The sequence below is a fragment of the Anguilla rostrata genome, chromosome 3 (genome assembly GCF_018555375.3).
Source record: "Anguilla rostrata isolate EN2019 chromosome 3, ASM1855537v3, whole genome shotgun sequence".
In the NCBI taxonomy this organism is placed as follows: Eukaryota; Metazoa; Chordata; class Actinopteri; order Anguilliformes; family Anguillidae; genus Anguilla; species Anguilla rostrata.
In genome coordinates this window covers 3510002-3535367 of record NC_057935.1, presented here as the reverse complement: position 1 = coordinate 3535367, position 25366 = coordinate 3510002, and the positions used below count along the sequence as shown (strand labels likewise).

Sequence of the window (25366 nt, the reverse complement as noted above, 5' to 3'; positions counted from 1 at the left end):
GTCTGTAAATCCAGACAAGCCATTCATAAATTCAAATGACCCTTTTTATCATTTTTATTTTTAAAAATATATATATTTAGCAGACACTCTTACCCAGACCAACTTCCACAGCTTTAAGGGCAGTGTCTTAGCTGGGAATTGAACTTGTAGCCTCTGAGATGTAGATCCAGTTCTCTAACTGCCCCCTTTAAAGTCGCACATTTGCGACGTGTCGTGATAAATAACAACTGACGAGGTGGGCTAGTGATCGTCTAGCGATGGGATTAAACTGTCCCCGTTGCCAGGGGAAACACAGAAAGAGGAATCTACAAGTCGGCTTCTTCAGTGAAACAGAATTCAGATTCGCCCCGATTTAAGGGTCCGTTGAACCCCCGTTGCGCAACGCAAACTAATGACGTGTTAACCTTGTGTTGGTTTCGTTGACTTCACTTCACGTAACGAATTACATATTCGAACGACAAGAAATTGTCAGCATTGATATCTGGGGCCATCTGATATCTCCCGGCCAACCTCTCTAATTAAATGTAAAGTGGTGGAATGATTGGGGTTTTTTGAGTAAAGCAGACCCTTGTGTTGCACAATGCGGATGAGTATTAGACTGCGTGGGAGTTGGTCTCATGTTCTATAAACAGATCAAAAGAAATGTTTTACTGTATGGAAAATGCCCTCGTGCTTGCCGACAAATCATTTCCCACAATCATTTATAGCTAAACAACTGACTTAGATAGTCGTAAGAACAATACATGCACTGAAGTAGAAGTTGTTGGTTTGTTTGTTTGTATGAAAAATGCAGGACTGAAATTGTTTTCTTTTTTTGGGAAGGCAAAAGGGAAGTGTTCGTAGTAAAACCAATAAAATAAAATGAAGGTTGAGATAACATGTCCCTTAATATTTCAGCATGGTACTTAAACACAGAGAAGTGGATCCTCTTCAACGTTACCGCGAATCATTTTTCAGCTTTCCCCTTTCTCTTTCTCATCTTCAGTTCCTCATCTTCTTTTGTCCTTCCTCAAACACCCCACAACAAATATACAATTGCTAAGCGTGGGTTGCGCTGTCTTTCATCTATCATAACACACTTCAGTTCTGCATCTTAAAAAAAAACTTTGTCCTGACAATTCCTCAAACCTGTCGTAAGCAAATTAAATCGACTAAGCAATATTTATAATGGGCTAAGCAGTTGTTAACTGGTTGTCTTCAAATGCTGGCTGTGAATGCGCTTAGTGGCGCTTTCCGGATCCAAACACACTTAGATTCTGATCTTACCAAAGAACAAATTCTGAAATGTCCGTGGAAATGTTCGTAAGCACAGTTAACGATCAAATTCGATCGTAAGCACATTTCATGAATGGGGCTCATTGTTCAAACTGAGGTTTTTTCCAATTCATGCAGTCCGAGCTTATCCGGAATGCCAGGGGCTTTCCGCTAGATTCCAGCTTCCTGAAAATGAAGTTCGCCGTGGCAACTGGTGGTTTCACCAAGGTCGTACTGAAGTGTTTTAACCGTTAATAAATTACCCAAGAATACCGAATACTGCAGCGCCAAGACTATTTCATAAAACAAAGACAAAATAGACTTTTGGGATTATTCCACTTTTAAGAGGGTGGATATACATTGTATTTCAGTACAATCACTTGGATTACATTACAGTCTCTTAAAATCATACTACATTTTCAGAAAATAAAAGGTCTTTAGTGTTGAAGCGGCTACTTGGGTACAATAAAAATCAAGTTGCAGGTAATAAGAGAAACGGCCCTCTTTAGTTCAAATTACTTTATTCAAAAGACTTTCTGTGTACATCCTGTAATATTCCAAACTTCCTTGTCTATTTAAGCATACTTCAAATTGAAATTAAGGAAAAGATGACAGCTGAGTTGATTAGTATCATCAAAGTATCTTTTATAAAATAATAATCTAAAGTGAAGGCTTTTCACCCATTATCCACTGCTTGTGAGTATTTGAATGGAGAGAGCTTGGTGGATTAGGGCTAGCTGTGTCTAAGATTAGAGGGGTGAGGGGGTTGGGGGGGGGGGGGGGGGGGGGGAGAGATAAGAGCAGGAAAGCTTCCATCTTCAAAGGCTTTCTAAAATGGTTCGCCGTCCACTTTCAAAATGGCCGCACGAAGTCTTCCTCACCAGCCGTACATAAAAAATGCTGCAGACTTTAAACACCTGCCACCGTAACAGAGTGTAAATGAAAAGGAGAGACGGACAGGCCTTACAAGCGGGTCATTAATGATTGTAAATCTCGCAGTAAGAGATAAAATATGAGAACCAATGGCGGCAGGGGTCAGGATCCTGCATTTACTGTGTGTCGTCATCTGAAAGAGAGGGAAATCAGCGTTGTTTACTTGTGGAATCGGTCAGTTATGGACAATCGCATTTTGACACACACTAGACTAGGGGTGGCAGTGTGTCTGCTCGTTTTTCTTGTGTTTCAGCTCTTAAACTCTAATGGTGGTTGCCCCCAGCGAAGCTGTTCTCTTACCCTTCATCAGCTTGGTAAGGCTGGGCATGGCCATCATCCTGCCATCCACTGAAGGGAGGGAGAGAGAGAGGAGGGGCAAGAGAGCATGTGCATCAGCATAACAACGCAATATAAAAAAATACTCTTTACATGAACAGAGCCTTGTGGCCCAGAGTGCCAAACAGATAATAAGAATGAAAACAAAGATGTAAACAAGGGTGTAAACCTGAAATTAAAATAAGAGTAATGTTTAAAAAGATGACTTAAAAATAAATTAAAAAATAGTTTCAGAAGTATGACTGTGGGCACCAGGGTCAGCCGGACGGAGACCTGGCCCTTCTGACAAATTTATGATCTCTCTCAGGCCTGGCTTTGTACCTGAAGCTTCAATAGGGATGAAATACACATACATACACACACACACCCAGATGCACACACACTTACACACACAAACAAACACACACACACACACACACACAGTTCCTCTCTCTCTCTCCCTCTCTGTCTTTCACACACACACATACACACACTCTCTCTCACACATGCACACACAAATCCTCCCTCGCTCTCTCACACAAACACACACAACTCCTCCCTCGCTCTCTCTCACACACACACTCCCTCTCTCTCACACACACACATACACTCTCACACACACACACACACACACACACACTCCCTCTCTCTCACACACACACATACACACTCACACTCACACACTCCCTCTCTCTCACACACACTCACACACACACACTCACATTCACACACACACACACAGTCAGCTGCAGACGTACCAGGCATGCCTCCACACTGAGGCATCCCCCGTATGGCGGTGTTGGGGATCTCCACTCCGTCCTTGTCCACACACCAGCAGTAGCCGGTGCTGTGCCAGCACTGCCTGGGCAGGTAGTTGCCCTGCTCGTCACACTGCGGGCGGAAGTTCCCCAGCCAGATCTTACGTGTGGCCTCCAGCTGGCACTTAGTCTGGAGCTTGGAGGCTGTCAGACACAAACACACAGACTCAGAATGAGGGAGAGGGGTGTGTGCGTGCATGTGCGTGTGTGGACGTGTGTGTGTGTGCGTGTCCGTGCGTGCATGCGTGTGTATGGGTGTGTGTGTGTGTGTGAGGGTGTGTGTGTCCGTGCATGCATGCGTGTGCATGGGTGTGTGTGTGTGTATGTGCGTGCACGTGTGTGTATGCGTGTGTGTGTGTGTGAGGGTGTCTGTGTGTGTGTGCATGTTCGCATATGCATGCGTGTGTGTGTGCGTGTGTGTGTGTGCGTGCGTGCACGTGTGTGTATGGGTGTGTGCGTGCGTGTGTGCGTTTGTTTACTTTGTCATAACTTCTTTAAAGAAAAATGAGCCAACATGCAGAGTGTGTGATCAGTGTGCACGGATTGTTTGGTACCTGACGGGGGGGTGGTGGCGGGCACTGGGGTGGGTGCAGGGTGCTGGGCCATCTGGAAGACCAGCCAATGGCGCATCCAGCTCTCAAATTCCTGTCCGCAAACACAAGGGATCCCCCCACTTAGAGCTGTACGAGTGCACACTACTAACCCTCTTAAAAGGGCAAGGTCACAGATATGTGTGATTAGAACGTTCTTAACTGAGCATTCTAATGCTGATGTCACAATCACTACTGGGAGCTGAAAGCAAGACTTGTAGAACACAGACTCAAAATTGTATGTAATTAAATAAACATTCCAAAAAAACCTACTCTTCAAAAAGGGGTTAATGGGCCCAGCGAACCCAGGCTCACCTTCCACTCCGACTCCTCCGATTGGTCCTTGAGGGCCTGCAGGTTGGCCATGAACGTCTCGTTGAACTGGGGCAGCTGATCGGTCTGTCAGAGGAGAACACAGACCGTTAGCGGGTAGCTCAGTACCACAGACAGGTGACCTCCGCGCGCGTCTGGAATAGGGTCCCAGATACGACGGCTCAAGAATTGTGCTGTTGTTGGACGTGTGTTTTTACCTTCAGGAGGTCTTTCACCTGCTTCTCCAGACTGACCATGACGGTGTTCTCCAGCTTTTTGAAAGGTGAACAGAAAGGTTAAGGGTCAGAGGTCAGCTCGGATCAAAGGACACCTAAACAGCACAGTCCGCTCAACAGGAAAGAGTCGGACACAGATTCAGGGTCAGTGATCGGTGTCAGAGTATATCAGTTCCACACAGTACATTAGAGACAATAAGAAAGGGTCCTGATGTCATCTTACTCTTAGAATATCAGAGAGGGGCTCCACCAATCATGGAGGACATTGGAAACAACCAATAGAACAATACCGACAGTGACTAGTGGATGCTTTCTCATCTCAACAACAATCCTCTGGACAGTAGCCAGAAATTATCCACCAATCACCATCAGCTATTACACAACTTTTTTGGCACTAAGACACTGTGATTGGCAGAGCTCTCCTCTGTTTTTACCTGTTTTTACCGGTGACATAACAACCATTTTGTTGCCTGCGCAGCGAGCGGGGGCCTCACCTTCACGAGCGGCTTCTTCTTGGTGTCAGCGTCTGAGAAGTCCATGGTCATCAGCGGCGCGCTGTACACGGGCATGCGAACCATCTTGCCGGAGGACCCTGTAACAGGAAGGGGGGAGACAGGAAGGAAACAACCGTCAAGCCTTTCGCAGCAACTCCTGCCAGTCACATAAGCACGGGCACAGTCACAATCACAATTACACAGACGTAGTCGGCAAAAAAAGGGAGGAATTAGAGGGACATCTAATGGGCAACACTAAGACGGGGTTGGTAGCTAGCTGACAGTTATGCCAGGGAAATTAGCATAAGAGGGTTAACCGATAACAGCATTTCCCTTTCTCCTAAAGAAGGAGGGGGGGGGCGGGATCAAACCCCCTTCCTGCAGGGTGACAGTGTCTGCAGGTGTTTGTGGTTTCCTCTCAAAACAGCTGCCAATTAAGGTCCTGAGAACAAAATATGACTTAAATGAGTCACTTGTGCTGAGACGCATTAAATAACCAGCTGACCTTGGGGTCCTCCAGGAACGGAGTCTGACACGCCTGTCCTACAGCAAGGTTTAAACGGATCCCTTTGCCGCTCCCCAACTCCACCGCCCCTCCCCTTCCCCTTCCCCTTCCCCTTGAATCCCAACCTCGTTCTTCCTACACCCCCACCCCTCCACTGCCCCGGACATCCTCCCCCACCTCTGGACGCCTGCGTCAGCTTGATCTTCAGCAGGTCCGCGGTCTTCTCCAGGCTGCCGATCTGGTCCTTCTGGTTGATGACGAAGTAGGCGGTGAGGCCCTGCCCGGCGATGAGCATGCACACCAGGAAGATGGCGCCCGCGATCTTCAGGTCGCTCGAGCGGGACCTGCAGCGGGGGGCGACGGACGGTGAACAAGAGGCAGCTCATTTATTTATTTATATTATTTATTTAAGCCCCCCCCCCCTTTTCCCTCATTTCCGCTGCTATCAATTCACTGCTATCAATTCGGGAGAACTCAGACAAGCACACCCTCTCCCTCCTGACCGTGGGACCCATCCACACACTGGAGCAGAGCCTTAGCAGATACCAACAGGTTTTAAACTTTCACTTATTTCTGGCTCTACAATGTGAAGTTTCTAGCAAATGGTTTTTTTTTTTGGAATAAAAGTCAAGACACTTTGGATACATTAAGAAAGTGAAACAAAGCATTCTTTCTTTTTTTTCAATCACAATAGTTTTGTGTCGGTTTAAACCGTTGGGTTAAATTTACCCCCAAACATAAAAGTCAAACATGATTTTTCAACCTAACAGGAGGGCTAAAAAAAAAGGTTCCGTTTTTTGTTTAGGCTGTTATCAAACACCACTGAGAACAAAGAACGATGATGACATCACTCGTTGCTAGCAAAGGTCTGTTCTCAAGTGCCTTAAATCTCTGCTAGATACAAAGTAAATACTGTAGGGCAAACGATTCTACACATCTATGTATGAAATTAAACAAGCGCATAAATGAACTTTTTACACATAATGGACTGCCATCTACCTAGCTATTTTATAGGCGTATATATTCTATAGAACAGCGGTTCTAAAGCTTGGTCCTGGAGGACCAGATGTATACTGGTTTTCGTTCCAACTAATCTCTTGCTCAAGTAAGGTAGTCGAACGCACACATTTAAGTATTTAAGTAAATTTTTCCCCCTTAAAAGTGTTAACACATTGCATGTATTGCTCGTCATCATTTGCTTTGTTTATGAATTCTCTACCAAATTATTAATTTTAGTGCCCATGTATCCACACTTCTACTAATCAAATGCCTATAGATTCATCAGTCCTTAATTTGATCGGTTAAGAAAAACTACGTCTCTTTATGTGACTGTTTGCAATATAGCACAATACCCACAATGTGAATTTGGAACTTTAATTATTCATAGCTTGTATATCATTTTTCTGATATAATGTGGCTTAAGAGTGTAAATAATCGCTACACCTTTTGAATTATTTTAACTAACGAAGCACCGACTGTACAGTACCTATACAATACAGTCCTAAACTGTATAATTTGATTGCATTAATGGTTAAAATATTACTGCAACAAAGAAAAAAAAAGTAGGCTATTACTGCATAATACAATATTGTGATGTAGCTATGTTATGGAAAAACGAAAAAAAATACACACCGAAGCTTTTTCACATACCGAAGCCTTTTCATTTACAAAAAAACGTATTATGTTAAAAGATGAATAATGAGGAAACCCCTCACCTCGTATTTCTCACAACGTCGACACTGCCCTGACTTTCAGAGCGTTCAAGGAGGGATGCATCCTGTTGGTCAGCCATCCTGCACTCGCGCACTAAATTATTATTATTTTTGTCAGACAGGTAACGCTCAGCGGCTAGTAAGGTATGAAACAACTGCGGAACAGGCAGTCGCGTTATAGAATAATTGAGGAGGAGAACTGAAAGTGTCTATGCAGGGAAGTCCCCAAATTTAAGAGGTTGGGTGGGTTGGACAGGTTCGGGCCGCTAGATTTTGTTTCTGACATAGTTTCTTTTTTCTTTTTTTTTGATTGGCCGCTAGAATAATCATCATCAGTTGATGAAGGCAGATTACCGGAGAGCCCGACTCAAAGTCAAATTTATTTGCTCTTATAAGTGCCAGGGGAAATGTTATAGAGTTATAAAAATCAACCGTTTTGTTTATTCTGTTCGTACATGTTATCCTTTAACATTTTTCAGATCAAAGAGGCAAGAGGAAGACAATAAACAGACAACTTGGAGAACATCCTAACAAAAATTTAATGTTCAACCAACATCTGCTATTTAGCCACGTACATATTTTTAATAATGATGATAAGGAGGATGATATTTATGAAGTCTAATTTCAAAATCAGGAGATTAAATAAACGGGTACATATAGTAGGAGTGATTGTTTAAGCATATTTAGCAAATATACATATTTTAATTGACATATGTTTTTGGTTTGTGTGTTTACTCCACAATAAATAAGAAAAAAAAAATCACAAAGAAAAATGAGTACATGCAAAATCCAAAAGAAATAAAAGTTCAGTCATATGAAATGGTGAATATAATTAAAACCCTCATGCACAGTGTTGTACTGCAGTTCAAGATACACTCGGGTCACAGCAAGACAACAATTTTACGCCGGTGTTTGTTCTTTTTTTTCCAGGGGATTGTACAATTTGAACTGCATGACCAATGCAATGCTCTTTTACGCAAAGATTGAGTAAATACATGAGATCAAATGAAAAGGGAAAATCTTGTACAACGTTGCAGTCTGCTCAATATTTTATTCTACTCAGCAACACCTTAGACTTCTTTAAAGCACTTTCTGATTGGCTGTTTCTCTCTGGGAGGAGTTAATAGATTTTATTGTACTTAATCAATCCATGCTGTGGAAATACCCTAAGAACTGAGAGAAACTCTGGAGTATTCCAAAACTCCCTTGAATGGGTTGTGATTATATCAATCATGCAAAACAAAAACAGCAACAGCAAACGTCCAATTATTTTTTCTGGACTAATGTTCAACAGCAGTATCCTACCTGAGACTCAAACCTGCAACCACCAGGCTACAAATCCAGTTCCTAACCCATTATACTACCTTGCCACCCTGTTAAGGTATTGAAATACATGTCAAACAAATATATATTATACTTCCCCTCAACTATGTCCATCTCCTTACTGTACGCTTAGATGTGTTATGAGTGCACAGTAAGGAGATGCTATGATATATATATATATATAGCCTTATCATATAGAATGTATGGCTAGAAATAATCTGTGAGGACTTAAATAGCAAACAATGTTGAAAGAGTTGTTTTTTTATTTACATTATCAGAATTCATGAGTCTTTGACAATAACAAGATCTTGAACATTGAAAATTAAATGGCATCAAAAGACTTCAGTGTAATAAGAAAAACACCAACAGTAATGAGTTTCTCCAGTTAAGACAAGTATCGATGTGAAACAAGTGCATGAAACCATTCAAGGTTAAAAGCAAAAACTGAGCTCACTCTTCCATAATCACTGCTAGCCTGAGGCTAGGGCACTGTGATTTGCAGCAAACCGAAAGCAGATTGCTCACAGTTTAAGATCTCCATACATGCAGGGCTGATGATCTAGCGAGGTAGAGATCTTCTACAAATGTGTGTCGAGAATAACAAAATGTGACATGAAAATATGAATTTCATACTACACAAGCACCATGCTTACCTTTACCAGCAAACAAATATGAATGGATTGATGAAAATGACTGTAATTTATGACTTCGAAAGCTGGACCACTTGTAGGGCAGTTCAGTACTTATGGAATGCATTACATTAGTGACCAATAAGCAAAAACAAAAAATACTGGGAATTTGTTAGTGTTTGGGCGGCATTGTAGTATAATGGGTAAGGAGTTGGTCTTGTAACCTAAAAGGTCGCAGGTTCGATTTCCCTGACATCGCTGTTGTACCCTTGAGCAAGGTGTTTAACCTGCATTGCTTCAGTATATATCCAGCTGCATAAATGGATGCAATGTAAATCACATGTAAAACTTACACATGTTGTGTAAGTTGCTCTGGATAAGAATGTCCTCTAAATGCCTGTAACGTAATGTTAGTGGGGGAAGAAAGAACATGGGGGGACCATAAACTTTCCATTTTCTTTGAGGTTGTTACAAAATAGGCAAGATACTTTGTACGAGCCTCAAATCCAGCCAAAATCAAGTTTTACCACTGCAAACTGTGACCTCGTCAGTAAATTTCCATTTGATTTCCAGCATCTCCATCCGCTAAAATATAACTCCAAGCCTTTCATCCAGGGTCACCCTACTCGGCAACAGGTGACGTCATCCACAACACAGCAAGCCTATTGGTGCATATGGAAAATAATGCGCCTTCATGTTTTTAATTGGCTAGAAATATTTACCCTCGATGCGTGAAGGCAGGGGTGTTCCTGTTTTGAAGAAACAACAATACTCTTGTGCCACAGCTACAGGAAACAAACTCATACATAAATACCTTTCATACTTTCGAAAACCCATGCACTGGGTTCTTTCAGTTGGTAGAGGAAGTAACATGAGCTTTGGGACAAGTACATTCTAAAAGGAAATATGTCAACTTCAAATATGGTCATGGGCATTTTTTCCCCCTTTTTTTTTTTTTTTTTGGAGACAGCGCAATTTCAAAACTCAAGGTTGCTCCAAGGGGTACGCTCAAATCTGGCCCTGAAGTTTTAGTAGTAATGCCGGTTCTCCCTTCTGCCTGACAGTCCATAGTCCAACAATGTCACTGATCGGCCGGAGATGACGCCCAGTCCCACTGGGGCATCAGGTTTAAATCAGCCCCCGATTAGAGGGGAGGAATGAAAACCAGCAGTGCTACCGAAGGCCAGATACCTGGAGGACTAACTGAAGTTGATGGTCAGATAACTACGTTTTGGCGCCATCTAATGGCTATTTGCATACATTGCATACGACTCCCAACTTCCCAGTGAAGGCCTTTTTATATGGCTGTACACATGGTAGCAGGATCCATTTGGCAGAAAAACGGACCAATGACCCCCACACCCCAACCCCACCCAAGTCAGGTCCACCCAGTAGTTTTGGGGTTGTGAAATCCGGAAGGTGCTGTATTTTTACATCGCCACTAAAATAATTACTCGCCTAGAGAGTTGACAAAAAAAATTGAGTTTCCTCAGATTAAACTACGAAGCAGCCTAGACGACAGGGGGACAGGCATTTACATAAAACGCCTTTACATTTACACAGCATCATCTGGCCTGTACAGCGATGCATCTCTAAAAATACCCTTTGGCGGTCTGAATGTAAACATAGGCACTCATTAAAATTGCATTAGGAACACTGTATCCGCCCGGCTGGCTTGTGGCAGTATCCACATCAGAAAGATTCTCTCAAGACAAACGCACCATCTCCATCTCATCCATGACTGCAAGGCAAGCGTAAATTCATTTTTTTCCCCATTTTCGATCTGTCTGATGATATCTTCATTTTTTGGACAGCGGGCCGAGGCCAGAGAGGACACGCACGCTCGCGATTCATCCGCTCGATGCGCCTATCCGCACGTGCACCTGAACCCTCAGACACCGCAACGAAGGTCACAGAGAGGTCACGCGGAGATTCTGCCGAACGCCGTTGCCGCGGGCGAGACCGCCGCTGTAGGCTAACCGCGCAATTCCGCCGGGATTTAGAGCCACGTCAGCGTGCTGGAGGCGGAGGCGGAGGAGGAGGAGGAGGAAGAGGAGGAAAAAGGAGGCGGAGGAGGAGGAGGTGGTGGAACCAATGTTTTATTGAGTGACCCAGAAAAATATAAACACTTTACAGACGTCGCCCACGACGACCGCCCTTCCTGCGTGTGCTGTCCGAGGGAATCGGGGTGACGTCCTCTGCAAGAGAAGAGCAAAGACACACACACGCGCGCACACACACGCACGCACACATGCGCACACACACACACGCACACACGCATGCACGCACACACACACGCGCACACACAGACAGACACACACGCATGCACACACGCACGCACGCACACACACACACACGTGCACACGCACACGCACACACGCACGCACACGCGCACACACACACACGCACACACACACGCACGCACGCACACACACACACACGCGCGCGCACACACACACGTGCACACGCACACGCGCACACACACACACACAGAGACACGCACGCACGCACGCACGCACGCACGCACAGACACACACACACACTACGTCAATGAACGTTCACCACGCCACAAATCAGATACACCAAGAACAGACTTTGACGATGTCTGTTCTTTAATGCACACATTAAACCTGGTCTCTCTCTTTCACACAGTGGAAAATGGACAGGGAGGGACCAAGTGGTTCATAGAGGATAAAAGTGTTAACTACGGCCAGAGACATTACTGAAAGCCAGTACAGGCGACATCGGCAAGAATGCACCACACAATAACATAATCACTGCTGACTTCCACATACATGTAGTTCCACATACACGCCACATACCAAGTCAACATCAGGGACATAAACCAACATTTTACCCACAGAATTCCACAGCCCTTATTAACATTACATAACATATTACATAAGTAGTCTAGAAGTAGCCGAGTAGACTAAACAAGACCACGACCCAGTCACAAGCGGAAAAATCTCAGCTCAAACGTGATGAAATACATCACGCAGCAGTGAATCAGTATTTACTTTACTGCAAGTTTCCCATTCAAATGTAGAATCCTTAATTCTTAAGCCACACACCCTATCTTATTAGAACTGGTGTTTTCTTGGACTTGGTCATAACCAGCCAGCACAAAATGTGCTCACAGTGTTGCTGCCATGTAGCGCCAATGTTCCAACACTGACAGAAGATTCCAGTGAAGTCGTGAGGACATTCTGAACATTTTGTTGGCTGGGTATGTGACCGCATGCGTAAAGATCAGGGCTCGTACTAATGAAGTCTTTCAGAGCAGGAGTGCATATCTAGCATCAGTCTCCCCCATCCATACCCTAACCTTGTCCATTATGAGCTACAACACCTAACTGATCCAAGATCGGCGCTCTTATTCTGACACGCATTACGAACACGACCCCTGAAATGTGTCACATGGTTGCTTTGCTATAAGCTAACATGCTTTCTTCAGCTGGTAAGAAAATATGGACAGGCGAGTCCCTCCCAGCAGAGCTCTACACTGCTCCCATTTTACGAGCATTTTGTGCTGAAACCTGACGTGTGCTCACTGGAAAAAAATAAAATAAATTTAAGAGCACATCATCTAATTGGGGTGCATTTGTGCGCTTCTAAATTTTTCAAATGTTAACGTGGAGCCCTGCCTAGAATTATGCCCTCATTAAGCACTTGGACTCCACCGAATTACAGAAACAGAATGGAAACGGCTTTTAGGGGTTTTATGTACAATATTTTTAAAAACGAACTCAATTTTATCCCTAGTCATTATACTCTAGTACCTCTGACCAAATCCAAAGCTTTATTGGGTGGCACAGCTACTCAAGCAGACCGCCATTTCCCAGCAGGAGTGCGATTTTTATTTCATTATAATCGCTACGCGCTTGGCGGACGACTTTTATCTGCAGCAACCGTTTACCGTTTTATCGTGTACATTTGTACAGCTGGACTTTTACTGAAGCAGTTAACATTAAACTGCTTTTCATAACAGCAAAATGGCAGCTCCCAGCCTGGGAATCAAACCCGCAACCTGCTCGTCACCAGCTGAGCATCCTCAACAGCCAACAAACCGACACCCACACGTGCAGGGCCAAGACTAACTTCTGCCTAATGTGCCTAAAACTTCTGCACTCTGCTCCAACCGACAGACTCAATCACAGCATCGACACTCGACATCGACATACAAATACACGAGCTGGGTCTGCTTTACGGTTCTTTATGTTCACACTTAAGGAAGACTACAGGCTCACTGGCATGACAATCCCACAAGCAATACGGCATTAACTTTTTTATTTAATGCAGAAACACACGTTGTTGTTCCTACCCTACTAGTAGCCTAATTAAAGCAGTGTTCAAGGCCTTTCAAGATCCTATTCGCCCAAGTTTAAGCATCCCTAAAAACTGTGCCGTAGGCACTATCAGCAGTAATGTTGACCATTAGAGTGAAGCAACATAAAGACCTCAACGTGCTTAAAGACAAATGCACTCAGCCCTCAGCCAAACCCCCAACATTAAGCCTTCCAAACTCTTGCAGCAAAAAAAACTGAGAGCACGTTAGACAAACTGAAGTTTTTGCCATTTTGCAGAACTGACAAATTTGCTGTTATTTTTCTGAAAGCGGTAACTCTGGCGATAACAACAGTTTTAAAGGAGGCTGAGAATCCGTTTGTAACACAGCGAAGGTTTCATAACGGAACAAGGCCCTTTAATAATTTAGGAAGTGCGCTCTTGCTCGGGCAATATTGACCCAATAAAACAAACCGAAAGTAATTTTAAACTACAAGTGCACTGCGCGCTGTAAATCGCACCAGACAACAGCATCCGCTGCATTAATGTAATGCACTGCTAATGGTTCGAGGCAATCTAAACGACAAGGCCTCAACTCCAAGCGCGAATTCACCCGCAATTCGGGAAACAAATGGACTGAAGTGAAAACGAGTTCACCCAGGCCGTACAAATAAGGCGTAAGTGCACAAATGCATACTGATTAAAATGCTGCTGTGTGTATGTTGTGTGATTGTGTATGTACACAGAATGTGGGCGCCCTCTTCTGGGCTGGAGGGTAATGACAAGACAGCAGCGAAATGGCTGTTCGGTCCCTTCTTACCAATTCGGCCGATCTTCATGCCGGAGCGAGCCAGGGCTCGGAGGGCGGACTGGGCACCCGGTCCGGGAGTCTTGGTTCTGGAACAGGACAAAGACACGCGCCCGTTTAAAGTCACCAATCACAGAGTCGTATAAAAGAGGCCACATGCTAATGGTGTGCCATTTTTGCTCGCTAATTAGTCCAGCTTCGTTCATGATCGAGCTGCTCTTTAAAATATGGGTATGGGTAAAATATGGTAGGTTACGTCGAAGGGGGCAGAACATCGAACATTAAAAAAAAGAAAATCCAAGAGCTTTGTGTGCCAATGGCCTTGATGAGCTTTAGCTGAACAAACTGAACCCAGACACCTAGAGTTTATATTTATGCAACGAAAATAATGCTAAACCATGAACATCAGGCATTGGCCGGTTTTGGGGCTAACCCCCCGACCCACCACATCCCATAATGCACCTCACCTGTTACCCCCCCGTGCTCCCTCAGCTGTGCAGGGAAGTGTGTGTGTGTGTATGCGTGCATGTGCACGTGTGTGTGTGTGTGTGCGTGTGTGCGCCAGCTCACCTGTTGCCCCCCGTGGCCCTCAGTTTGATGTGCAGGGCGGTGATGCCCAGCTCCTTGCAGCGCTGCGCGACGTCTTGGGCCGCCAACATGGCCGCGTAGGGGGAGGACTCGTCTCTGTCGGCCTTCACCTTCATCCCGCCCGTCACGCGGCAGATCGTCTCCCTGGGAGGAGGGGAGGGGGGCAGAGAGGACGGGGGTGAGTTTGGAGGGGGCGGTTCGCTCGCCGTTTTTACTGGATAAGAAATGAGCCCAGTGGAACTCCGCCACAGAAAAGCCTCAGAAACAAACGGAGTAAAATAAATCAGGCAGGAGAGAAGCAGCACGGAAACTAAATTCACTGCTAATTTCACTTACGGTCTCTGGGTGTGTGTGGCACGGACGAGGAGGGGTGTGCGTGTGCATGTGCAGACCGCGAACAGAGAACGAGGCTCCACTTACTTGCCGGAGAGGTCGGTGACGTGGACGAAGGTGTCGTTGAAGGAGGCGAAGATGTGGCAGACGCCGAAGACGTTCTCGCCCTCGGCCACCTGGGGTCCCAGGCTGATCACCTGCTCCTCCTTCTTCTCCTTGCCCTTGCGAGGTGCCATCACTACGACAACAAGATGCAGTTTCCACGGTGACGCTCATACTCGTACTCATGTGCGAAAAGTGCCGACTCTCATGGCCCGGGCATCAAACCCATTATTGCCGCATGACCAGCTGTGTGGTACAAGCCCAATTATCGTTTATGGATGAATCTGCACTCTGAGATATGAAAATAATTAGCAAGCTGCCATGCTCGCTAGATGTAGTAATTTGCAAGCGTCCACTTGCAATTTGTAAGCGTTCTACATATCTAGTCAAGCCAGCAATATCATCTCATGTAACAAATTAAAAATGCAGTGTTTTCATAGCACAGCTTAGAAGCGCAGTGGATTCAAACCAACAGACTGCTGTATCCAGCTAGCCAGCTGGGAGAATCTCCACCGCATTTGCAACCGAAAATGTAAGACTGGCGATAAGTTATACCATTACATTGTTCCAACTCATCACAAAAGCGAATTGCCACAGGGAGAAACACAACTTGACAGTGGTAGCTAACTCAGTTGGAAGAAGCAACTAGCATGCAAGGGTACTCATCGTTAGCTTAAATGGCCACAGAAGGTTCGATTGGGCTACCAGACGTTATAGCCAAGTAAGCTAGTGAGTCCAAGCAACCAGTTGTGTTTAAAAGTCACCTTGACACGAAGTGTTTAGTTTTTTACAACGGAAATAACAGCGATATGGCCAGCTAATGTTAGCCTTGTACTGGTAACATGAAATGTTTTAGTGCAATAAGCACGGCACAGCATAGTAGAACAATTTCACCGTCTCTGATCCAAAACGGAAATTCATCATTTGAAAGGATGGAATTGTACTCATATCGTTTAATATTAAAAGACTTGGAATAGAGCAACAAAAATGTGTGCATAAAGAATGTGCTTCGTGGACTATAACGGATGATTAATTTGGATACAAATTCAGAAATCACTTACCTATGTACTTCTCTTTACGGAGCCGAAACAGGAAAGGAAGGAACAACTACAACCGGGTTGAGAGGTCAACACTGACTCACGGAACTGAATAAAAGTCCCCCACATTCTCCCCATTGTTCCACTCCCAAATAACAAATACAAAAGATTGCTTTTACAATACAAAACTGAATGCAATTAAACAGCATATAGCTTTACATAATATCGGGTTTATTAAATAAATATAGATTTTATTACACATTCATTTAGTTTATGTTTGGAGTTGAAACCTATAGAAAACTATTAAACATGAAATCTTGGCTGCTTCTAAAAATATTTAAGCTTTTGTGGTGTATCCTTGCATGGATAATGTATGAACTAGTGCTTTCCTACCTTATTGGTGTTTTTTATTATATATTTTTTTCATAAATGTAACATTAGTCTAAATTATATAGGCCTGTTTATTTTTCAGCAGCATGATAAAACATGGTTGGGTTACAACACAACGCTAAGTATATTTATATACTTATGTGGTGTCAACAAAGGGTCCTTAGTGCAAATCCTGGCCGGGGCTTTTCTGTGTGGTTTGCATTTTCTCCCCGTGTGTTCTCCTCCCACAGTCCAAAGACATGCAGACAGGCCAATTAGGAGACTCTAAATTGCCCATAGGTATGAGTGCGTGAGTGAATGGTGTGTGTGTGCCCTGCGATGGACTGGCGAACTGTCCAGGGTGTATTCCTGCCAATATTCATTCCAACCAATCACCTAGTTTTAGTCTTCTGACATTTCTATTAACTACGTTGAGTCACTCCTGTACTTGAGCAGAGTGAAATCTTAAGGATGAACTTGCAGTTTGCAGCTGTAACTGGTGCTTATACAAATGTCAGATCAAGATAAAACATGAAGAGCAAAAGTTCGGATCACCCCTAGCGGTGCACCCCTTCTATAGACACTGTGGCCTTCCAGGACTGGAGTTTGACACCACTGGATTTAAGACCATCAGCAAATTCTGTTTAGTAAGGCGAGATACTGGCATGGCCATGGGTTCTTCTTCAAATAGGCCTCAGCAAACTGTTCGTATTTAACTTAATCCAACTAATAGAATTTATGAGTCCAGCGGGGATAAAATGTAGGCTACTCAGAAATGCAGCATGGACTTCCCCGTGAATTCGTTAAATGCAGCATTTAGCAGCGTAAAAATACTTGCGACTGTTACCGCTCGGTGACAGAATGTGTGACTCGCAGAATAAAATTTGGAAGAGGAGAACGAACTCAACACTCTACTCTAGTTTCTTGAGCGGCGATGCGCGTTATTAACTCGCCTAGCCGTCCTTACGGCTCGTCACTTCACTAAACCGTGAAAGTGGCCAAGCGCATGTGGTAATGTGGAACGACACGCTGCATTATCGGGTACAAATATAAAAAAATAAAAAATAAACATTTGCATAGGCAATCAAGAGCAGATGACTCACTCCGTGCTGCCGTTGCATCTGGTGACATCTGTCAAGAACCGCGCTTTTTTAATTTCAGAACAAATTACATGCGAAAACCTGTCATGTCTAAATTAATAACTGCAACCGTTTCGCATTTATGGGAGTACAGACAGTTCCTTCGCAGGGAAACATCATCATGTTCCATTGTAATGCTCCCTCGGGTTCAGGCTGTGGGGAAAAACAGCATCACTTTATGAATTTATACAAAATCCTATCATGCACCTCTCCATGCAAAATTCACCAGACGGAAAAAGACCACAGCTAAATATTGTTGCTTTTCCATATAACACATACAAATTAAATAATTTAATATTTAAACAATTTCATTTTCCATTTGTGAAAATAAGCATTTTCGCAAATGGAAAATGAGTCAATTTTGAGTTTGATGATGATACCGAGGGTAAATGGTTACTGAAAACCAACATCTGAAACGTGAATTCATAATGCAATTCCAACATACGCTATAAAAACGCTGGTATTCCAGGTAATGCTTCACAATGAGAAATTACAATTGAAACAGGTTCATTTGTCACCAAGTAAAAATGTACCTTTTCATTCATGTCATCTGTTATAAAGTGCAATTTTCGAACTGTAAAAGTGAATTAGCCATTTAAAAAAATAAACTAATTATGGTTCATTACCTGTTCAATATATTTATCAGAAACGTGGGAGGAAAAACAGAAGAGTGAAGAAAAATAAAAAGACAGTGGTATTTTTATTTGTAAATTAAAATCACAAAAATATTAGTTACACAATAAAAATTATTAACAATTACAGTCTTTGATTGTACAGTCCAGGTGATTACTACCATCGTTACGGTTATTAATAATTCTCATTCTTTATTATTAATACTCAACATTAAAATACAGGACCTCAGAGAACAGAAAAGCTGGCAGTGTCAACATCACCAGGACTTTGAGTTCTGGAGGTGGGGGTGCGGGCGGGGGCGGTTATCCCGGGAGCAGAAAGAGTTGCAGGGTGACGCTGTGGACACAGGCGAAGCTCTCCTCTATTGGACCCTCCTGTTTTTAGAACTGCAATTTCAATAGGCCAAAAAAAATGCGAATTTGGAAAAACACTCCCGTACCACTCCCTTACCTATTCCCAGTATTTTAAAACACACAGCCTCACCATGCAAAAAAACCCAAACCCCACCCCCAATTCCTAGTCCTAAGTAGCAGGATGAAAGCACTCTACAGTGAGGTTTTTTTTTTTTTTTTTTGCAGTAGATGTCTGCAGTAATAAAAGATTTCATTTTCTTATTTAAAAAAACCCTTGATCTGGACTGTCTTAAAGCAGCCCCATGTGTCTCAAAATAAGAGAAGAAAGAATTTAGATGCGCATAAACGAGAGAATCTGTTCTGGAAAAGCTGCAAGAAGAAATTGGAAGGGGCAATTCCGGCCCCCTGCTGTGTGATGTAATTTCTCAGTAATCCTGGGACTGCAGTACCTACTGGTTTAAGAAATAATTTCACACTCCGAGTTGCATGTCTATAGGCGGACAGTGGCGGAATTCCGCACCGTCCACATCTTGCGGCAGCCGCCCGAATGCGCAGCCTCAAAATTAAATGTTCATTCAAGCACTTTACAAAGGGAATCAAAACATGTTTACCCTTAACGCACAACGCTGCTCTACTCAAACTCACTGAGTGCAGGTCAGAGCATCACAGATAGCTTATTTTCAGTCCGTAAGAAATCTTTATATTGCATTGCGAACAGGGCAGAAACGCGTCTCGGGCGTCACGTGTACATTCTGCATGTATGTCTATGAACGGCACCCTCAACAGTGACAATCAATAAGTTAGAAAGGATACGTAAGAGACGGGACAGTTTTAAAAAAATGTGGACGATCACACTTTCAAAATTCCTACTGAAACGAGAGCAGCGTTTTTTGTTTGTTCCGATACACCCCGTCGCTAAACTGAGTCGTCGCCTACTAAAAATTGGAATACAGGTCACAGTTGCGTCACAGTTGAAATCCGTACCTTTTACAAAGAGAGAGGCTTTCCATCACCTCCCGAGGAACCTTTAAAAAAATAAGAATAAAAGCAAACTCAGAAATCCATTTGCTGCTTTTTAAAAATCCCGCTGCCAAACCTCTCCCTGACCCAGGAGGGCTGAAGTTTGAAACCTTTCCTGGAGCAGTCGCAAAGAAAGTTTACCCTGACTTTTCTTGTGTCAAGTAACACAAATACTAAATTGAAAGTTCATTTTCTGTGGTTCTGTTTGTCAAAATTACTTTAGTTTTAGTGCGCGTTTTTTTTTTTTTTTTTTTGCTAGGCCCACCAACGGCTTTTGTGTTGAGTTAAGGACATTTTAGATACAATACATCCCCCAACCTGTCGGCCTTACAGTGAAGGTATAGGGACGTTTGGTGTTCATAGTCTAAAGCAGGAAAATACAACTAAAAAGCAGCATGCACAGCCACATTATGCCTCCAGAGGTTGTAGTACGTCTGTTTTTACCCAATTATTCTTCCAAAAGATCGCTAAGCTCATTTCTTACGACACAATCCAACCCAACTGCTGCAGTCAAATATAGAAGCACCAGCACAATACAAAAACTGATACTTATGTTCATGACTTTGAATATAACATAATAAAATTGTGTTAAACATTTTAGTTACTTGGAAGTGTATTTTCTTGCTTTAGACCACAAACCACATTAAATTCCCTGATAACTGGAAATGTAGAGCAGTCAGAAACGTCCGTGTATACCGTTCAAAAATTCTTCACTGTGCACAGAAACTGTCTGTGCCCCCAAGGAAACACGCACTAAAAAAACTGAAATAATATCAAATAACCTCAGAAACTGAATTACCCCTTTAAACGCATGTGCTTTTCAAACCACCGACCGACTGTTAGGACAAACGAGATCATAATCCAAATGGGATAAGAATGCAGGAACATATCAGTTCACTAATGCAGCAAAGAGAGGTTTTGCTTCCAGATGTTTTAGGACACAATGTGCAGTCTTATCTTGGCGTAAATAATGTGATTTTGTGCCTCCTGGGCAAACAGTGGGGGGTGGGGGGAGGATGGAGAAAAAAAAGATCAGGATGCTTCATTCTCAGGACTAAGTGGTTCAAAAAAGATCTAACTCTCGCAGAGTTTTCTGTTAGAGCGTTACCTCTCGCAAACTTCTCACAGCTAGAAATCCAATTAAAACCTCTTTTCATTTCGCCTACATCTTTGTAGAACAAGTGTAGCTCTTTCTTAATTGAGCCCTTTCAACGAGGTTGAACCGCAAGGAGCGACGATGAATAATTCATAGAGACGGTGACAGACCGAAGAGCGAAGCCACCTTCTATTGAAAAACAATTTTCTCCAAAGAAGTCTTTTAAAGAGAGAGAGAGAGCATGAGAGAGAGTGAGAAAAAGAGATAGATCCAGTTGGTCTCCTTTTTAAAGAGCATCTTAAATGCACTCTATTACCAGCGCAGCTCGAGCACTGGAGGGAAGGGATGAAACAGGATGTCACAGGAAGGCTTGTTGAGTTCGTCACCGTGAGAAAAACCAACGCCAGGAGAAGGCTTGTGGCAATCACCCGCACTGGAGCTACGAGGCTACGTCCTCAGAGGGTGTGATAAACGCGACAAGAGGCCGCTAGACAGAGAGCATGCTGGGAAACATCTGTGCTCAGTCAACGGTAACCTCGTCAGACAGGAGCGCTCCGGTTCGAGCTGCCTCTTTCACGGACCAGCGCACGCACGCACCCGCAAACAAATTTGGATGGCAATTTGGAACCATTACCTGAATTTAATAGCAACTCCCAAAGCTGCGCAAAATCCTGCTGATATCTTTATGGAAACAGTACCTCATTACGGTCCCGCGAGTTTGTGTTTTTGGCTCGGCAGCTTATAAAATGAATTACCAGGAAATGCATTAATCATAGCAAACAGCCCAGGGTTTGTACGGTTTTTCTTCTTCAGTGTTGCCACTTTAGACAAATATCATGCGAAGTTACAATCTGGTAGTTTTAAAAAAGCATGTTATGAGTTGCTTTGGTTTCCCATTATGAATCATTAAAAATCCAGGGATTGTGAGAAACCGGCACGTTTACAGTTAATTTAATTCTTCGCCAGGTCTGGTTTACAGAACCAGTGAAAAATCAAGAAGCCTAGCTCACAGCCATCAGTGACAGCAGTACTTAACATCAGAATGTCAGACACTTTGACAACACATTCAATGACGCACTGGGACCTACAGAGACACACACTTTCAACAAGAGAAAACGGCTGCTTTCAGATTGCAGCAGCTGTTTTTGTCCTAAAATGGGAAATGACATCATGAACACCAAGAGACAAGTCACAAGGCAGGATTTAGCCCAAAAGCACAACAGCAGCCATTCACTCCAGACTGCAGGAGAGTGACCAGCTTAGCTGAACCTTTATTTAAAAATGTAAATAAAATAAATGCGTATTCTTGATTTAACAGGAAAGGGTTTAAGCGTTTATTTTGGCCCAGGATGGTTCCCCTGTCCAGGACCCCCTACCCTCTCTCCCAAATCTACTCAACTCCCTTCGCCTAAGCATAGAACGCAGCAGCTGACACTCCTGACCAATCAGCATACAGACGTGCTCACGTGCTGTCTGTCTGGCTGCCTGCCTGTGTCCATCTGTCCGTCTGTCTGTCATTCAAATGCTAGTTTTATACAGGAGACCCGAGAGGCAGAGGGCGTGTGCGTTCATTCAAAAGCGACGCAGGATGTCAGACGCCGCCCGCGCGCGTACAGCATTCCCGGGTAACAAAGCAGGTGAAGGGCGAACGGAAATCCGAACGCCTCCGCACGACGGCATCGGAACACCACGAGGAGACGTCCGGGGAGCAGCGAGGGGCCGCAGGATTAGGCTGTCGGGGCGGAGGTTGCACAATCTCTCTTTGCTGCATTAGCCTACAATTCATTTCTCTCTTGCATTCGATGGTTAACCGAAAAAAATATTATTTCCCCCCCCCCCCCACCTAAGGCCCACTTCTGCATACTGCATCGCACTTCCTTGTGTGCTGACGTTGCAAAAAACTTTACCGTTTCCTCCAAATTAAAAAAATAACAAAACATCAAATGTTTCACACCTTTTCAAACGGATTTTTAAGCAGAGCTACCCAACTCAGTTGGCAACGCAATACTCAGAGGTACGACAACCTGCAACCGTGAAATGGTCACAGCCACAAAAAACAGGAACAAAAATGGAAAAAAGAAAACACCCCCAAAACAAAAAATAAAAATAAAAGTGGGGAAAAAAGAACTGCTTAATAGTCCATGTTAATGGGGAATGACTCCTCTGTGGCACCTGAACGTCCATTAACGCTGAGTGTTTGAGTGCTTAACAACTGGCACCGAGCAGACAACATCGTCCCTGTCCACTGTGCTCCCAAAAGCAACGTAGTGTGGGTTTGTGTGACTGAGTGTGTACATGAGTGTGTGAGTGTGTGTGTGTGTGTAGGTACGTGAGTGAGTGTGTGTGTGAGTGTGTGTGTGTCAGTGTGAGTGTACGTGAGTCAGTGTGTGTGTGAGTGTACGTGAGTCAGTGTGTGTTTGTGTGTGTGTGTGTATGTGTAAGTGTGTGCACGATCATGTGCACGGAGGGGCATTATGGGTATTTTGCCCTCTTGTGCACTGTCTGTACCCCAGTCAAACTGGGCCCAGTTACGCCCCATGGGGGGCTGTCGGGGTGGGGTATGTGGTGCCCCCAGCCCCACCCCATGGGGGGCTGTCGGGGTGGGGTACGTGGTGCCCCCAGCCCCATCTCTTCTCCTCTTCCCTGTATGGTTGTCCTGGAAACCAAGCCCAGCCAGAGGTCCTGGTGAGGTCCAATACTGAGGTCTATATTGGCACAGGCCCCGCCCACTCTGCCCCCCCGCCCCTCTCTCTCCGGTCCTGGTTGGACGCAGCAGCGGCAGCGGCTGGCAGAGGGGAGTGTCCCACCCCGGATGGGGGGTGACGGGGGGCTGAATTCGCCTCTCCCCCCCTGGGGGGGTCCTGCTACCTGGAGTTGACCAGCTCTTCTCTCAGCCAGCCGGGCAGCGGCTGGCTCATTCGGTACAGCAGCTTGGAGAGCTCCACGTTATGATCCCCGTAGTGCTCCCTCAGGAACGCGCGCGACTGGGGAGAGAACACACACACACACACACACACACACACACACACACACACACACGCACACGCACACACACACACATACACGCACGCACGCACGCACACACACACACACACACGCACACGCACACGCACACGCACGCACGCACGCACGCATCACCACCACACACACACACACACACAGGCACACACACACACACGCAGGCACGCACGCATCCACACACACACACACCACACACGCACACGCACACGCCACACCGCATGCACACACACACACACACACACACACCCCCGCACGCACGCACGCATCCACACACACACCACGCACGCACGCACGCACCACCCCCACCAACCACACGCATCACACCCACACACACACACACACACACACACACACACACGCACGCATCCCCACACACACACACACGCGCACACACACACACACACATACACACAGACAGCCTCGTTAGCCCACGCGGAACGACAGGCCTGAGAAACACAGGGGGAAGCTGAACGATGGACGCAGAGCACCTGTTACATCACTTCCTGGCTCAGCAGACGGCTCTGCCCAGACAGCGTGACTCACGCAGTTACACGCGCATTTTTAAGAGAACACACACCACACCGTTCAGCCGGAGACTCAAAGGAGAAGCCCCAGCCCTCCATCGCCAACACCGCTACATCGATTCAGTTCCTGTGCATTTTACAGCTGCTGAGGGGAGGGGCGGTGGGGGGGGCGGGAGGGCGGAGAGGTTAATAGACTAAAATTATTATCCTTATTTTATTTTCTCTCTCATAAACCATTGTTTACATTATTATTTGTCAATTATGTTTATAGCTGTTATTATGTACTAATTATTCTGATTACTACATACTACTTATTCTTAATGTCGATGTTGTCACAGTTGGATATAGCACTGATTTCTCATCTGTGTTCCTGTTCAATTTTATCGCTTAAAAAAATAATAATAATTTTTTGAAAAGAAGTATAAAAATTAGGCTGAGTGTGACAGATTTGACAGGCCAGGGCCCAGTCATTGATTATCGGTGCATGGGTAAAAATATGACATCGTTTCTTCGTGCTTTTCTTTAACGTAAGTGGCAGGATTTGCCCATTAAAAAATATCTCTGGATGAAAGCAATGGGAATAATCCAAAGGTCATCGGAAAGTATCCAGATTGGATTACGTCTTTTTGAATAATTCAAAGACTTATGGCACTAATTACTTTACGCAGTCGCGCGATTTGCATTCGGAAATTAAAATTCTGAAAGCACTACGCCAAATCCTGCTTTCGTGCCACAGAATGGACTACAGAAATTATTATTACCATGAATCACAAATACATTTTCATGCAGAACAGAACTGTGTACATATGTAGAGTTTTTTGTTTTAGACAAAAGACCAAAGAACCCAGTATAATAGTCAGCGGAACATACTGAGTAAATATTGTGTGTTTAATCTGCGCAGTGTGAAAGGTGCAAACTCACAGGCAGAGAGAGTAAAT

The 25366-nt window shown here is 44.4% G+C and overlaps 3 protein-coding genes across 4 annotated transcripts in view; all 3 read right to left on the bottom strand.

Moving 5' to 3' along the window:
* Positions 1–1758: 1758 nt before the first annotated feature.
* Positions 1759–7403, bottom strand: cd74a (CD74 molecule, major histocompatibility complex, class II invariant chain a). Its single transcript, XM_064325474.1, has 9 exons — positions 7173–7403; positions 5635–5801; positions 4953–5050; positions 4441–4494; positions 4226–4309; positions 3875–3965; positions 3261–3464; positions 2488–2535; positions 1759–2320 (listed from the first exon to the last, which is right to left on the bottom strand). Exons 1-9 carry the CDS (start codon positions 7247–7249, stop codon positions 2304–2306), a joined length of 840 nt encoding a protein of 279 aa, XP_064181544.1. The 5' UTR covers positions 7250–7403; the 3' UTR covers positions 1759–2303.
* Positions 7404–11204: 3801 nt separating this feature from the next.
* Positions 11205–16446, bottom strand: LOC135249845 (small ribosomal subunit protein uS11). The gene is made up of 5 exons (XM_064325473.1): positions 16298–16446; positions 15222–15372; positions 14784–14945; positions 14226–14302; positions 11205–11319 (listed from the first exon to the last, which is right to left on the bottom strand). Exons 2-5 carry the CDS (start codon positions 15368–15370, stop codon positions 11252–11254), a joined length of 456 nt encoding a protein of 151 aa, XP_064181543.1. The 5' UTR covers positions 15371–15372; positions 16298–16446; the 3' UTR covers positions 11205–11251.
* A 2016-nt stretch (positions 16447–18462) lies between these two features.
* ndst1a (N-deacetylase/N-sulfotransferase (heparan glucosaminyl) 1a) overlaps positions 18463–25366 on the bottom strand; it is a 95224-nt gene continuing 88320 nt past the window's right edge. For both annotated transcript variants that reach the window (XM_064325471.1, XM_064325472.1), the window contains exon 16: positions 18463–23867. In XM_064325471.1, coding sequence (XP_064181541.1) covers positions 23748–23867 — 120 coding nt within the window. In that variant the 3' untranslated portion in view covers positions 18463–23747. The remainder of the gene's footprint in view (positions 23868–25366) is intronic.